Source organism: Aethalodelphis obliquidens, unplaced genomic scaffold (genome assembly GCF_003676395.1).
Source record: "Aethalodelphis obliquidens isolate GAN/ISIS:26980383/991018 unplaced genomic scaffold, ASM367639v1 scaffold27, whole genome shotgun sequence".
NCBI classification, from domain to species: domain Eukaryota; kingdom Metazoa; phylum Chordata; class Mammalia; order Artiodactyla; family Delphinidae; genus Aethalodelphis; species Aethalodelphis obliquidens.
The window spans coordinates 23252728-23268887 of NW_020837971.1; the positions used below are offsets into that span (position 1 = coordinate 23252728).

The 16160-nt window shown below is 37.8% G+C and overlaps 1 protein-coding gene and 1 pseudogene across 1 annotated transcript in view; both read right to left on the reverse strand.

Moving 5' to 3' along the window:
- The window catches only part of SPMIP7 (sperm microtubule inner protein 7), a 56467-nt gene extending 43079 nt beyond the window's left edge, over nt 1–13388 (reverse strand). The window contains exons 1-2 of the mRNA XM_027124178.1: nt 12836–13388; nt 4585–4682 (exon numbers count right to left, since the gene is read on the reverse strand). Coding sequence (XP_026979979.1) covers nt 4585–4682; nt 12836–13388 — 651 coding nt within the window. The remainder of the gene's footprint in view (nt 1–4584; nt 4683–12835) is intronic.
- LOC113629592 (aspartyl/asparaginyl beta-hydroxylase-like) lies at nt 897–1475 on the reverse strand (annotated as a pseudogene).
- Nucleotides 13389–16160: the final 2772 nt, after the last annotated feature.

A 16160-nucleotide genomic window follows, 5' to 3' on the forward strand; every position in this document is an offset into this window, starting at 1 on the left:
TCCTGTTGATTGGCACACAGTTTATGATGATTCCTATCAGCCTGAGTCATTAGCAAATATTTCAGTGCCTTTGCAGATAAAAATCCATGTTTAGCATAGAGGTCACCCAAATAAACCTAACATTGTTAGTGTTATGCACTACTAACAAATATGATATCTTTGACAAAACAATTTCTGCTACATCAATATAATTTCTACATCTTTTCTGAAGATTACACATAAACATGGGTAAGAATAAGAGCTGTGTGAGAGATGGAGCAAACAAGCAAATAAAACCAATGGATCTACTGTCAAAAATGAGGCATGTAGAAATGCAAAATCACATCAATTTTTTATTTCTAAAAAGTATTCTAAATTACAATTGACTACAATTCATTTAAAATGTTTTAGATTATGAGCTTTTCAGCAATTTACAAGATTTGTCACAATTACTTGTTTCCTGTGGGCAATGTATTGATAAAGTTGGTGAGTGATGTGTGGATAAGATTGGTCCTCCTCTAGTTTTACGGGCAAAGATTCTGAAATCTGTCATTTCCTATTGTTCTTCTTCAAGAAGGTAACTAAATATTTCCTAGCAGGGTCTGAATTTATGTCTCCCCATTTTCTGGTGGTTCATATTATTGTTCATCATCATCTTGGTTTATCATGTCATTGGTATCATGGCACAGTCTTTCATTGGAATCTGGAATTTTCTCAAATACACATTTTTCTCAAATGCACAGTCTTTCATTGGAATCTGGATTTTTCTCAAATTTTTCTCATTTTCTGGTTGTTCATATTATTGTTCATCATCATCTTGGTTTATCACGTCATTGGTATCATGGCACAGTCTTTCATTGGAATCTGGATTTTTCTCTTCCACTTCCTGATTAGTCTTGTAAGCTGCCACTTCTATGTTATGTAGCTTCAATTTCTTTATGAAATGTTTTAGTTTCCAGGTCCTCAAATTTATCATCTACATAATTTCCTAATAAATATTCATTTTCTAGTAGCTATTCTTCTGCTGGTGCGTCTTCTATCTCTGTTCTCTGAATGTTTTGTGTGTACTATTTCATAAAGAAGTGATTAAATTTGATCTTTGACTTCATCTCTAGTGCTCTTGGAATCTGATTCAATGGGAACCTCTACTAATAAATCTAGATATTTCCTAGTTTCTTCTGACAAGACTAATAACATTGAAGGAGATCTCTCTTTATGTCCTGATACTTTAGCATCCACATTAAGATCCTCCATCACCAACAATATCATGTTTCAATTTCCTAGAATTTCATGTTCAACAAGACCTAACAAAAGATAACAACTGATGCCCAGATTCTAAACAATGCAATTACCATAAACAATGTGAAGAAATAACTTTCAAAAATCTCCTTCTTTCCATTTTTGTGTCTTCTGTGCTTTGTCTGTTTTTTGAGACTCTTGCTGCCATTTTTGTTGGTGCTGGGGCTGACACCAGCAGCTGCTGCTGCTGCTGTCATGATTGGCTTACTAATAATTAATCCTTAATGTACAGCAGAATATGTGAGGGGATGCCGCAGGGAACTCCATAAATAAACAGCAGTGGATATGATAATTGTGTCTTCACATGTTGCTTCTCTCCTATTCTCTTACACATCTAGAATTCCAAATAAACATATGTTTTTCTTTTTCACTGTATCCTCTATGATTTTTACTCTCCCTTTGGTATTTTCCATCTTTTTGTAAATTTGTGCATCATCAAGAGTATTTTCCTCTCTTTTATCTACAGTTCTCCAATTCTCTCTTTAACTGTGTCTAATCTGCTACAGCACCCATCTACCTTATTCTTTGCTTACTGTATTTTTCAGTTCTGGTACTACATTTTTCTCATTTTTCTAATTTTGCATTTTCTAATTTCTAACTTATTTACAAAAATTTCGAGCTTAATCTTTTTTTTCTTTTTGAACATTTTATGCATATTTCCAACGTCTAGAATCAATTTTTGTCTCTTTGTTTTCTCTCATTTCTGCTGATTCTCATTCACAGTGTCCTTTCTCTTTATGCGTTTGGTTACTGTTGATTATGTGTTAAACATTATATTTTAAAAGTTATTGACAGAAATAATTTGAGGCTTAGTAATTAATATACTATCATCCTCCAAAGAAGTTTTATTTGTATGTCTGGATTCTGGGAATGATAGCAATCTAGGATCACCTTAATACCAGTCCAAGACTTGGTTTTCTCTTTTATTGTGAAGCAGCTGTAGTCTGTTCAAGGCTTTTTACTATTGATCTACCCTTACTTCTAAGGTGAAAGCCTTCAGGTGTAGTGGGTGGTTTTCAAAGACCAATTCTAATTTTTGGTGTTTTATACCCACGAGGCTAGGAAATGTTCAGTTAAAGTTTAGTTTCCCTTTCCAGAACAGCAAATTGCTGTAAGGCTGAAGTGACCCTAAGTGATAGCTTAAATTTTAGAGTTTCTACCCTCTCATTGGCCCAGTAATTTCTCTCCACCTTATTAGCTTTTTGATATTAAAAAAATGTTAATCCAGTTGTTTTTCCATTGGAAGTACTGTCCAATGTTACTTAGCTCCCACTACTGGTAGTAAAATATCAAGATTTTGTCATAAAAGTCTAAGCTTATTTTAAATTTAAATAAGTATGCTCTATAAGCTTTTGCAGGACAAGCACAAACTTCAGAATTCTAATTCTACAATATATAGCTAAGTAAAGCATGTAGCCTTGCCATAAATTTGTAGCCTTAGATGGAAAAAAAAAGGCATTAATGCCTTCAATTTCTTATAATGTTCCCTTTCATTTGCTTTCACAGGACTTACCAGAAGGAGCAATAGACTCTTTGAAGAGTCTGGAGATGGAATAAGTGAAACTAACAAATTTTCTTTACCCTTGTAAACAAATTCTGCCTTTTATCTGAATTTAGAATAGCTCAAAACAGGTCAAATCTCCCTCATTTCTAATGCTTTAATTTTCTTATAGAGAAAAATGCATAGACAAAGAAAGACATGAAGCCCTGGCATGGGTGGATGGTATCTTGAGTAAAGGAGGCATTGGTGACATTTATTTTGAATGACCTTTTTATTCCATGGCCATATACCCTAGTACATGATTTGTGGGAGGTATGCTCCATTCCTCTTTGTGGTAAAATTAGAAAAGGCAAAGGGAGAGGTGGGGAAAGAGGGAAAAGAAGAAATCAATCTGTATCTCTAAGTACAGATAATTTATCAGGCAGATCAACTTTAGGAAGGAGTACATACAAGAGTAACAGAAATGGAAATTGACTCCTTGAAAGCATCCGTATCTTTACTGCTAATAGGCATGGGTTTATTTTTGGAGTGATGAAAGAGTTCTAAAATTAGATGTGGCAATGGTTGTACAATTCAGTGAATATCCTAAAGAAATGAAGAAAAAAACCCCACTGAATTGAACACTTTAAGTGGGCAAACTTTATGGTGTGTAAAACATACCTCAGTAAAGCTGTTTATATTTTTAATCCCTTGTCATATCTATGTATTCCTTGGGGAGTCTTCAAGTAATTTAAATACCATGGGTTTAGAATCTATTAATCCATATAGGATGATTCAGACATATATCTAGGTTTAAAGTTTGTGGTCAAAAGTCAGTTGCTTAACATCACAGGACTTCAGATTTCTCAAATAATATGGGGATAACAACACTGTCTTGTCCAGAAGCAGGGACTCAAACACAATTTTTGTTCAATTAATACATGGTAGAAGTGCTCTAGGTGAAGTGTAGGATACAACAAGGAAAACACACCAGTGGGAATGTGGTTTCAGCTGAAATCTAGCTTTATTCTGTTTCTTCAAGGAAGTCAGTCATTGGCCAAAGACTGAGTGGTCAATGTGGGAGGGTGCAGTGTCCAGCTGGCAGCTGGCAGACATTTAGTGGCTATTGCCTACTGCCACTGGGGAGGGTGCACTTGCCAGTAGAGGGGCCTGTGTTGGGCACTACCATCATCTACTACTCATTCTTCTTCCATAGTACTGTTCTGTTGTAGGGATGCACAGACATGCATAATATACAATAACTGTGAACTTCTACATAGTGCCTGGCCCATAAGGAGTACTTTATAAATGGTAGCTATTTTTTTTAAACTTTTTATTTTATATTTGGAGTATAGTTGATTGGCAATGTTGTGTTAGCTTCAGATGTACAGCAAAGTGATTCAGTTATACATACACATGTACCTATTCTTTATCAAATTCTTTTCCCATTTAGGTTGTAACATAATACTGAGCAGAGTTCCCTGTGCTATACAGTAGGTCCTTATTGGTTATCTATTTTAAATATAGCAGTGTGTACATGTCAATCCCAAACTTCCTAACTATTCTTCCCACACCCCACCCTTCCCCTCTGGTAACCATAAGTTTGTTCTCTAAGTCTGTTTCTGTTTTGTAAATAAGTTCATTTGTATCATTTTTTTTTTAGATTCTGCATATAAGCAATATCATATGATATTTCTCTTTCTCTATCTGACTTACTTCACTCAGTATGCGTAGCTATTTTTTACAGGGCATAAAATATCAAATACAGACAAGGAAATAAATTGATTACAAATACTACATAATGCTATGCAGTAAGAAAACCTTACGGTACATGTTGCTTTCTCATCAAATGTATATAGGTGATTTACTGAGTATTCTTCATGATGAGGTTGTAAGGCAGTAACTCTCAGTGGGCTTGTCCAACCTGAAAACAAAAATGTATGTGCTTTGGGTACATACGTAAGAAATACAAATGTACACAATGCAATAGGAATTTCTTCTTCCACCAGAAATACTTCCTACTAGAAAGCTAAACTGTGTGGTATTGATTTTTCCATGGATTATCTAACAACTTTTCTCAGCAGTGAGAACAGAAGTACTCTGGAATTTAAGTGTTAGATTAATTAAATAGTGTACAATTATTTGTTATTTATTATTTATTATTGGAAGAGATCTCTTGGGCACTATTAATCTGTGCATGTGCACACAGACAGGTTGGGGATGGTGGTGACACAAAGGAGTTTACTATGTAGATAATTCAACCTAATGATAAGAGATGGGCATATATAAAAGCTGCCTTCAACAAATATTTACCTCACCACAAATGAAAGCAGATGAATGTATAAAGATGGAAAACAGATTTCCTGGTTTTGAGGTGCTCATGAACAAATGGAAAAGACAGACATGTAAGTAGATAATTTCAGTACAATGTGGTGACTGTGATCATTGTTGAGCTCTGAGTGCTGTGGGAGTGCAGAGGAGGAACATCTAATCCAGCCAGATTGTAGGGAGTTAGGAACATCTTCCTGAAGATAAGACCGGACCTCATCTTGACAATTGAGTATGACTTGGATAACAAAGGGGAAGTGGAGGAAGAAGAGTCATTCCAGATGCGGGAACAGTATGTACAATGGTAGGCTTGCCCTGTGACAGCAGCATCACAACTCTTACTGAAGGTTGGGTATAGCTACATCTTGAAATGGCAGCCAGGGAATGGTGGAAGATGAACAAAAGAGGTAGGCCAATGTCAGGACATGAAAGCCTTGGACCTATCCTCCTTGGTAAGTCTTAATAAGAGAGACTGATAACTTTGGCAAATTACTCTGGTTTGGACAGGGGACTAGTGTAGGTGAAGATAGCGGTTGTACCACAGAGATCCTTTTCCTACTGCATGGGGTCTTCTAACTTGGTCCTCCACTTTTTAGCTTTGCCCCATGAATTAATCTAACTCAGCAAAAGATGAACTAAAATGCTAAAACTGGGAGCTAGCTGGACAGTACAGAGATATCTAAGCATAGGTGAGATGAACTGTGAGAGGGATTTGGGATAACACAGGAGCACCCTGGTCACCATGGATAGCAATCTGGCGAAGCTCCATAAGAGACTGCAGCAATACTTGGGGCTTAATAATGTATATACTTCTGGCTAAGGTGCCACTGTGACCTCGTGAATTATTTGACCCCCCTGAGTCTTATTTTTCTTACCTTTAATGATTGCTGTCAGAGTTGTAAAAACTACCATTAATGTATTTAAAGGAATTGGCAAATTTCTGGCATGCAGTTTATAACATTATCAGTTAGTAGTTGTAACATTATTAGTACCTACAGTAGTAAGTAATATCATCTTCAGAATGATGATGTTGATTCAGTCAATATTTGACCAAGCAGGACAGAACCTGCAAACTCAGAAGTGGCAATGAAGGGCTGGAGAACGGGGGGGGCCCCTCTGTGGATTCTCAAGGTAAGTGACAGAAAGTAGCAAGTGAGAAGGCCTTGACACAGCACTGCTGACTGTGAAGATGGAGCAGGCCATGTGAGAAGACTCCAGGAGCAGAGTGCATCCCCTGCTGCCAGAGAGCAAGGAAACGGGCGCCTCAGATATCAGGGACTGTATTCTGCACAGTTAGAATGAGTCCCAAAGTAGATTTCTCCCCAGACCCTCCAGATATGAACAAAGAGCACACCTTGACTTTGGCAGTTGGATCTCAAATAGAGAACAGAGTTAAGCCTGCTCAGGTTTTTGACCCACAAACTTGTCAGTAATAAATGGCCTTTGTTTAAAGGTGCTAAGTTTGTGGCAGTTTGTTATAGCAGCAAGAGAAAACTAATACAGAAGCAGAGGCAAGAGGCCAAGGCAGAGTGAGAGAGGCCGTGCTGAATTCCACGATCTTTTCAGTTTTGAGAAGAAGGATAATTCTGTCTGTGACTCAGCTGGCCAAAGAAAACCCTCCAGTAGATTCTCATGCCATCAGCAGCAATATGGTGCTTTTTGGTATCCTCTGATTTGAAGCCATTCTAGCAGCTACTTAGAAAAAAAAAAAAAAGGAAAGTAGAAAAAAAGAAAACTAAAATTTTGACTTTAAGCCAGAGTAGAAGTAAACAGGGCAATGAATTACAACTATATACCTCAGGGGCACTACGCTTACATCTAAGTATGATGACATCCTTTCTTCTACCTTGTTTCAGTAACTAGTGCTGCAAAATAACCTCAAACCTAGTAGCTTAAAACAACCATTCATCATCTACTGGGACTCTGAATTGTTCTGTCATAAGGCATAGATCCGATAGCTGAAAATGTTCAAAATGACCTCACTCACATGGCTGGCAAGTTGGTATTGACTGTTAGCTGGGAGCTCAGCTGGGCCTGATGACCAATGCCTTATTTTTCTTCCCCTCTGGATCTAGGTTGGGTCGCTCACAAAATAGTGACTGAAACTCCAGGGGAACAATCCCTAAATGACCAATCTCAATGTGCAAGTACTTACCAGGCCTCCACTTGCATCATGCTTGCTAATATCTTATTGGCTAAAGACACTCATATGTCCAAGCCCAGAGTCAACGTGAGAAGGAAACAGACCTCATTTTATGGTTGGAAAAGTGGCAGGCACACACAGGAAGGGGTGAGCTGCCAAAAGCCACTTTTGGGAACAGCTATTACACACCTCTCCTTCATAACCCACAGTCTAACTTCATTGCTTTCATGCCACCAAACAAATATCAAGTCTTTTGTCAAGGAAAGCACTGTATTATTTCCTTGACAAAAGTATTTCCTCATTTATTAGAGATTTAACATGTTTAAAACTGTGATCGTATTTTTACAGTGAATGGGTTTTGTGTGTAACCCATGAAACTGTATGAGTTTGGAGGAGTCTACTATGAACACTATTTTCCTATAGGCCTTATTATTTTTATTATAAAACATTTCCATAACAAGGTGTTTTTAAGGAAGCCAAAACCTTAGAAGAAAGATTCAAGGACTATTCTATGTATTTTTTCTTTTATTCATGTGTTATCTCTCCTCTAATGGTTACAGACAGGTTTTTTTTTTTAAACATCTAAAATACCCTTTGTGAGTGGTCTTCCCTGAGTTTTCTTCTCAATATAGCAAAAGGTAGGTTAATTATGTTGATATTTTCAAAGAACCAACTTTAGGTTTAGGTTATTTTTTCTGCTGTTTTTCTATTCTCTATTTTATTTATACGAACCAAACATCCAACCTTCAAAATACGTGATACAAATATTGACAGAATTGAAGAGAGAAATGGCCCTACAATAACAGTTGAAGACTTTAGTACCCTACTTTCAATAATGAATAGAACAACCAGACAAAGATCAGCAAGGAAGTAGAGAACTTAAACAACAATTTGACCTAACAGACATTTACAGAACACTCAAACCAACAGAATACCCAAGCGGAATACACATTTTTCTCAGGTGCACTTAGAACATTCTCTAGGCTATATTGTAGGTGACAAAGCAAGTTTTAGTAAACTTAAAAGGACTGAAAGCATGTAAAATATATTAATACTTTCTGAACACAATGGAATGAAACTAGAAATCAATAGACTGGAATAAAATTAAAAACTGATATATGAAAATTAAACACCACACCCCTAAATAACCATTGGGTTAAAGAAGAAATAACATGGGAAATTAGAAATTATCTTGAGACAAATGAAAACAAAAACATAAGTAATGGGGTTCAGCAAAAGTAGTGCTAAGAGGAAAACTCATAGGTATAAATGCTTGTATTAAAGAAGAAATATCTCAAATCAACCACCTAAATTTACACCTTAAAAAACTAGAAAAAGAACAAACTAAACCCAAAGCTAGCAGAAAAAAGAAAATAATAAAGATTAGGTCAGAAATACACAAAATAGAGAATAGAAAAACAATAGGGAAAATCAATGAAAGCAAGAGTTGGTTCTTGAAAAGATCAACAAAATTGACAAACATTTAGCTAGACTGACTCAGAGAAAAAGAAAGAAGGCTCAAGTAACTAAAATCACAAACAAAAGAAGGGACATTACAACTGATTTTTGCTGGAGGTCATTGAGAGGATGTGACCACCCACTGACCCATGAGCTGAACTCAGGCAGTCAGAGGCTCCTACCCCCTCCTCTGTCCTTGAAATGAATGTATGTTCTGCCCACTGTTCCCACAGGAGGAGCTGTTTCAGGAACACAGCCTTGAGAGAGTAACGCTTCGTTGAGACCATCTGGACAGTATACGTGACTGAACCCTGTTAAGTCCTCTACATAAACTTGAAGATTCTGGAGGGTGGGTGCAGAGATCTACTCATCTTAAGGCACCTAAGACAAGCATAAGTAAGTTTCCTTGGTAATTAAACCTGCCACCTACCCGTCTGGAGAGTCTGCCTCTTTCTCCTTGCCCTGTGAGTACAGGGGCCAGTTTTGGATTTCATCTGGGGAACTCCTGAGGTTTAGAACCAACAATTTTACAGAAATAAAAAAGGATTATAAGAAAGTACTATGAACAGTTGTACACCAAATGATTATATAACCTACATGAAATGGACAAATTCCTAAAAACACATAGCCTACCAAGACTGAATCATGAAGAAACAGAAAATATGAACAGACCTATAACTAATAAGGAGATTGAATCAGTAATCAAAACTCCCAATGAAGAAAAGCTCCAGATCAGATGGCTTCACTGGTAAATTCTACAAAATATTTAAAAAAGAATTAACACTAATCCACTTCAAGCTCTTCCAAAAAAATTGAAGAGAACACTTCCAAATTCATTCCATAAGGCCAACTGATACCAAAGCCAGACAAAGACACTACAGGAAGAAATGGACCAATATCCTGATGAATACTGATGCGAAAATCCTCAAATACTAGAAAACGGAATTTAACACACATTTGAAAGGATTATACACCATGACCAAGTGGGGTTTATTCCTTGAATGTAAGGAATTGTAACTGTGCATTAATACATTGTGTGGCAATGTAAAATGGATTAGCCACTATGGAAAACAATAGCTGGTTCCTCAAAACATTAAACACAGAATTACCATTGAGCAATTCCACCTTTCGGTATATACCCCAAAGAACAGAAAGTGGGATCTTGAAGAGATATCTGTACACCCACATTCATAGCAGCATTATTCACAATAGCCAAAAGGCGAAGCAACCAAAGTGTCCATTAATGGATGAAAGGATAAACAAAACATGGTATGTACATAAAATGGAAAATTATTCAGCCTTAAAAAGGAAGGAATTCTGACATATGCTACAGCAAGAACACTGCTGTCCATGAGGACACTATGCTAAGTGAAACAAGCCAGTCACAAAAAGACAAATACTGTATGATTTTGCTCATATGAGGTAGCTAAAGTGGTCAAATTCATAGAGAACGAAAGTAAAATGATTGCTAGGGGTTGAGAGGAGGGAGGGAAATGTAGTTAGTATTTGATGGATATAGAATTTCAGTTTGGTAAGATGGAAGGAGTTATGGAGGTAGACAGTGGTGATGGCTGCACAATAATGTGCTTAACACCAATGAACTACACACTTAAAAATGGTTAAGATGGTTGTTACTGAGGGTGTGTACCCCAAAATTCATATGTTGTTGTCCCTACCCCAATATGATGGTATTTGGAGGTGGGGCCTTTGGGTAATTAGGTTCAGATGAGGCCATGAGGGTGTGGCTCCCATGACAGGATGGAACTAGGAACAAAAAACAACTGACCACGGTTAAATGTCTAGATAAGGTTGAAATAGGACAAAAAATCAGTGATATAATCTTTCAGGATCTTGTTTTGATATTTATGAAAGTCCACTGAAAAGCATAATGGTGTGTGATATAATTAATTCTGAGAAGATATCCTTCTTTATCAGAATGTATGAGAAATTATGTGTATTTAGGTTTGCTAAAAACTGAAAGTATTTATTATTTATAATTAATGATTATTTCCAGAATCACTGAAAGCATAGGCCAAATTATATTGAAATCAATCCCTGAACTTCAAGTATTGTTCTTTGAAACTGTTAATAGCTCATAACAGCTACTACTAATTAAATGCTTTACTAGGTTCCACGAATTTTGCTAAGTATTTTACCCATCTTAATTCATTCAATTCCTACAATTTTATAAGATAATTTATGTATGAAGGAACTGAAAATTCTGGACTTTAACTTAACATGACTTTGTTTAACTTTACAACATCTAACAAATGTTATTGGTTCATTCCTTTGTCAGATATTTTTACATGAAAAACGGTAAATAGCCCTCGCTATTATAAATTATAACTAGTATCTGAATTTTATAAATAAGGATACACAGGCATAGAGATTAGCAACGAGTCCTGGGTCATGGTGCAAGTAAATTTCCTGCCAGGAATAGAGTACAGACAGTCTCACTCTAGAGCCTATCTTCTGCATTCTGCTGTACTTATCTAGGCAGTGAAATAGAGGCTAGATGAGCTCTATATTTGATTCTGAACTGTTGGTGCAATGTCTGTTATCCCTATTTCAGTCATAAGTTAGCTTCTTCACCTCTAATTTGTTGGAATGCTTTGACAGTTCACTCTTAGGAAAACTTAAGAAAACAAATCAATATTGTTCTTAAATTACACTAGGTTGGGATTTTCTGCTTACAAGCTAAGTGTCATACTTGTCTAAAATAGGACTACAATGAAAAATGACTTCGATTCCTTTAAAGAAGAGTTCTTGATAATGACTATTAGTGTACATTGAAACATTAACAAAAGATTGAGCTCAAGCTCCTTTCTGGACAGATCAGAAAATTAGTCACTAGTTCAGAATCAGTGAAAACTGTACTATGGCTGTAAGACTGGCCTGAACTCATCAATGGTTCCTTCAATGTGAATTGCATTTGATTCTCAGTAATACCTTATTTCCCTAAATGGTATTTCAAACGGATTATAAAATAATTATTTCTTAAAATGTTATTGGACCTCATTTATATATTTACGTGAACATTCCAAGCTAAGGAATTTCCCTAAGCCTACCCGCTGAGGCCACAACTGGAGTGCACATTAAAAGCATAGTTCTTATCCCTTGCTTATCTCTCATCAAATTGGTCTTTTCTTGTTCAAGAGTGGGTATCTGGAGAGTGTGGCTTGGGACCATTATGTTGTGGGGCTTTGCATTTCTACTACCTTTGCCCTGATTCGTATTCCCTTCCTAGTCCCAAGTGCCTATGGCCTCTCTTCATGGAGGAGTAGCAGGAACCATGAGCTTCCACGGCTCCAAAAAACAATGATGTCACTGCTCCTCCACACAGCCTCCCTAGGCTTCTGGTCTGTGGCTGGGCACTGCAGAAAAGTGGTGAAGAGGGCGCAGCCTCTTAAGGCTAGAGCAAGCTCAGCATCTCTTGCTATAGCACTTGGTCTTTGCCTTTCCCACATGCTCAAACATGTTAATCTCTTTTCACTCCCTGCCTACCAGGCACATTCCATACAGGAACACTGCCCGTGGATTTCTTCTGGAAGTTTCTCACCACTTCTGGGCCAGGCTTGTGACACCCTTTGGGAGTTACAGAGAAACCAAAAGGTGCAGCAGTCAGTGAGTGTTCATCAAATTCTGCCTCCAGGAATGTGGTGGAGTATGCAGGGGTTGCCTCTCTTCAGCTCCTGTCCTTACAAGACCTCAAAATTTACTTTCAACTACTTTCGCATTGCATTTCAGCTCCTGTAACCTAACTCTTTGATAATCATCAGCAAATTAATTATTTCAAAGGACATAGACAGATAAGGAGGCATGATACACAATTATCAAAGTTAAATATAAATTCCTTTGTGGCAAAATTAGGTTATCTGTGTGTTTAGAATAAATTATCTGATATATACTTTGTGTTGGCCACATACTGATGAATGTATTTTTTGAAAACCAACTATTTTTTTACAAACAGGTTTAAAAAAGGCTTATCATTCTTATTACTTTTTCCTTACAATCCATAATTTAAAAATAAGAATTCCTTATTTGGTCTTTTACAATTTTATGTCAAATCAACTACTAAATCTTAGATCCATGCTCTTCTCTCTCATTTGAGTGTTTAAAAATTACAAAGCCCATGTCACTTCATTTACCTCCAAGTCTTGCTCTGATGGAAATGTCTGGTACTGCCCTGGAATTCCATCTCCTGTCTTGTTTTAGTTCTTCTAGTAATATTTTTTTCCTTTTTAATGTCGTCTGAAATCCTGTGTCTGGCCTGGGAACTCGATGTTGAGGTTTCACATCACTGAAATCTACCAAGCTTGGTATGGTTCTGCCAACGCCAGGCTTTAAGTCAGCATCACCACCAGGACTCACAAACCCTGAACAGGTGTCACCTAAGGGTACATCATCCCGAAGTGGAAATAATGGATAATCTGGCCCATATGGTGTGGGATAAGGATAGTGTAAATGATAGTCTGGCAGGACTGAAGGGGGATAAGGGTGAAATTTAAGAAAAGTAGGGTTGCCTTTCTTTTCAATTCTGCCACAGTCATGTCTGTCCTCAACTCCTTTCACAAAAGGCATGTTCAGTTTTCGTAAGAGAGCATGATAGTGTGGGTAATCTATATTCTCAACAGCCTTTGTTCTTGAAAGGAAGGATCCTTCAGAGATACTTATCTTTCCAGGTGTGTGCTGTGAATCCATATATGCGGCCTTTCTCTTTAAAATTGTGGGTGACTGTATATTAATTGCTTCTGAAGTCTCCTTTCTCTTTAACTATAAAACTCTTATATTTCTAACCACTGATGACTGGTTAACCTAACATAGTTATTGATTTGGCTTTCTCAATGTCAATAGAGTTTTTTCTTTTAAAAAAATTTTAAGGTAAATATTTTTTCTCCATCAAAGGAAGTAAGGGATCAGAACAGAAAAAACTAAACGAAACAGAGCCCATGTTGCTTGGCAACAGCTAGAACTCTAACACACTGGACCATTTATTATATACATCATAATTTAATTCTTAGGAAAAACAAAAACAGACTTGTCAGTAAAATCTCCATGACAGTTTCCTCAGCAATGCTCAGGAAAACTGTGCTCATTTTTAAATTTTTCCATAAGTTGATACTTTATGGGTAAATGAGATTCAGTAAAGGGTATAAATAAAGCAGTTAATGAAGAGGCAATATATTTTTTAAAACATATCTCTGATATACTTTAAGTATTTACCTGATAGATATAAAAAAGTACAAAACACACTGCCTATATAAATTGTAAATTTAAATGCAGTGCAAAAAATGAACATGTATTACATTACAGTTAAATCAATGTATCTAATTTTTAAGGAAAGTAACTTGCAATTTATAGTCAAAGTACAGGTTCATCTTTTACGTGCCCTACATTATCCTTACTTACCTTTTTGCTACCATGATGGCAGAGTAAGAGCAATGAAGTTCTTAATCTCATTTCAGGAAACTACAGTAAGTAGCAGCTATTAGCTCAATGCAAAAAAAGACATCATCAATATACTGTTCATTTAAAAGCTCATTTCAACTAGGTAACTTGGTCTTGCACGAAAACTGCTATCAAAGGAATTCCAGACAGTAGAATTTGGGCACAAAAGCTAACACCATCCCTACTGGAGTAAAAAGTGCAAATATGAATAACAGACCCACTTTCTTTTTGATTTTCAGCAATCAGCTTTCCATCTTTAGAATCACACCATACATTAACTAAGATCTCCAATATTACTTCTTATTCTCAGGTTAAATATTAGGAATTTACACAGCAGACAAAGGCAGGAGGGACTGAATTACAGAAAACAGAGATTTCACGATTTAGCATGGTCTGAACAGTCCTCTCTGCCCTTTATTCTCTATAAGTCCACAGTCCAAAGTTCATTTGGTAAAAATCATGTTGTGCAGGTTGACTTGTTTATAAAAATTAAAAGGAATTTTAGCAGAATATATATCCAGACAAATATAGTGATTTATTGGGCACTATTCAGTAAAATTTGTTTACTAGGTGTGCTCAAAGGAAGTGCAAGACCTTGACCAAAATGCTGGCTGGATCTAAATCATGCAGGTCTCTTTACTAAGACATGCCTGAACAGGCTGTACTCAATTCAAGACTTTATACAGATTAGAAAGGATTCCTAAAGAAGTAAATCTACTCAGTAGAATAAACTGTACTGGATACATTTTACCAATTAGCACATGCACAAAGATAGCCAGAAAACTCAAGAAATAAGCAGAAATTTCAATTTCCTTTGTTAATAAGAACCAAGGACTTCTTTGGATATTTACATAATCCTTAAGAAATGTCTTCATCCTGGTCCTGGTCCAAAATGAACTCTCCTTCCTTTCTGCTAGATGTTTTCTGTTCTTTTCTTTTTTAAAAATAAACTGGTTATTTGAATGCTTACTTTATACCAGGAACTATCCCAGGAATTGAGGTTAACATGGTGGCAAAACAGACACGATTCTAGCTGTGAAGACATAGTTGGTAAAGCAGGCCAGCTGAAAGACAGCAAGGGATGATGCTCTCTGTGGCACAAACAAGATACATCTGAAGGCACTGATGTTCGAGATACGCCACCGAACAAGTGGGGAGGTGGACTCAGGTGGGTGCTCAGGCTGTCAGTTCGAAAACCCTCATCTGGAGAGAAGGACACCCAGTGATGGCTTTCGGACCACCTGGACCACTCATTTCTTCCGATTACACAGGGTTATTGGGCATTCTGTCTTCTGTTGCTTAAACTTCATTGTCCTATGTACTTGTACCACCTGGGTAAGATTTACTTGTATCGTAGCTCCCTTCACGTGAAGTGAATCCTTCCCACCGCAGAAACGCAGAGTATTCTAACACGTTCTGGCTATAAACACCCACGTAGGCAGACAGGTGGTTTTATGCATCTTTCTGAACTCAGGTATTAAAAGACCATCTTTCGGGCTGAGTGGTCCATTCCATCTAAGGCTGTTGCCTCGTTCTTCCCGCCCAGCCTCTTCCTGGGGCTCAAGGCCCACTTCCATTCCCAGTGGCTGGACCTTGCATCCATCGCCCAGTTGCGTCCCATAAATCCGTAGGTAGTCAGCAGCCGACGTCGGGACAGAGAGGCAGCCCTCTCGGGCTGGACCAGCCCTCACTCCCGTGACCCTCGCCCTGTGGTCCAGAGTCGGCCTCAACACTCAGACTCGGCCAGCCCGTCCCTCTGCGCGCGACTCTTCTGCGGCTCCACAACTTTCCACAGGTCGCCTATGCTTTCCGGGTTGCCTGCGCGACGGCGGGGTCCTGACAGCGGGCGACTTCTGCCCCCCGGGCCTCCACTACCCGTCCAGCCCCGCCCCCGCCCTGCCGGAAGTGGTGGCCCTTTTTCCGGCCCCCCTTCCGGTCCGCTGGCTGGCGGGTGGGCGCGAGCTGCCTAACGACCTTCCACGCTGAGTGTCGGCCGGCGGCGGCAGCGGCGGCGGCGGAGGCGGC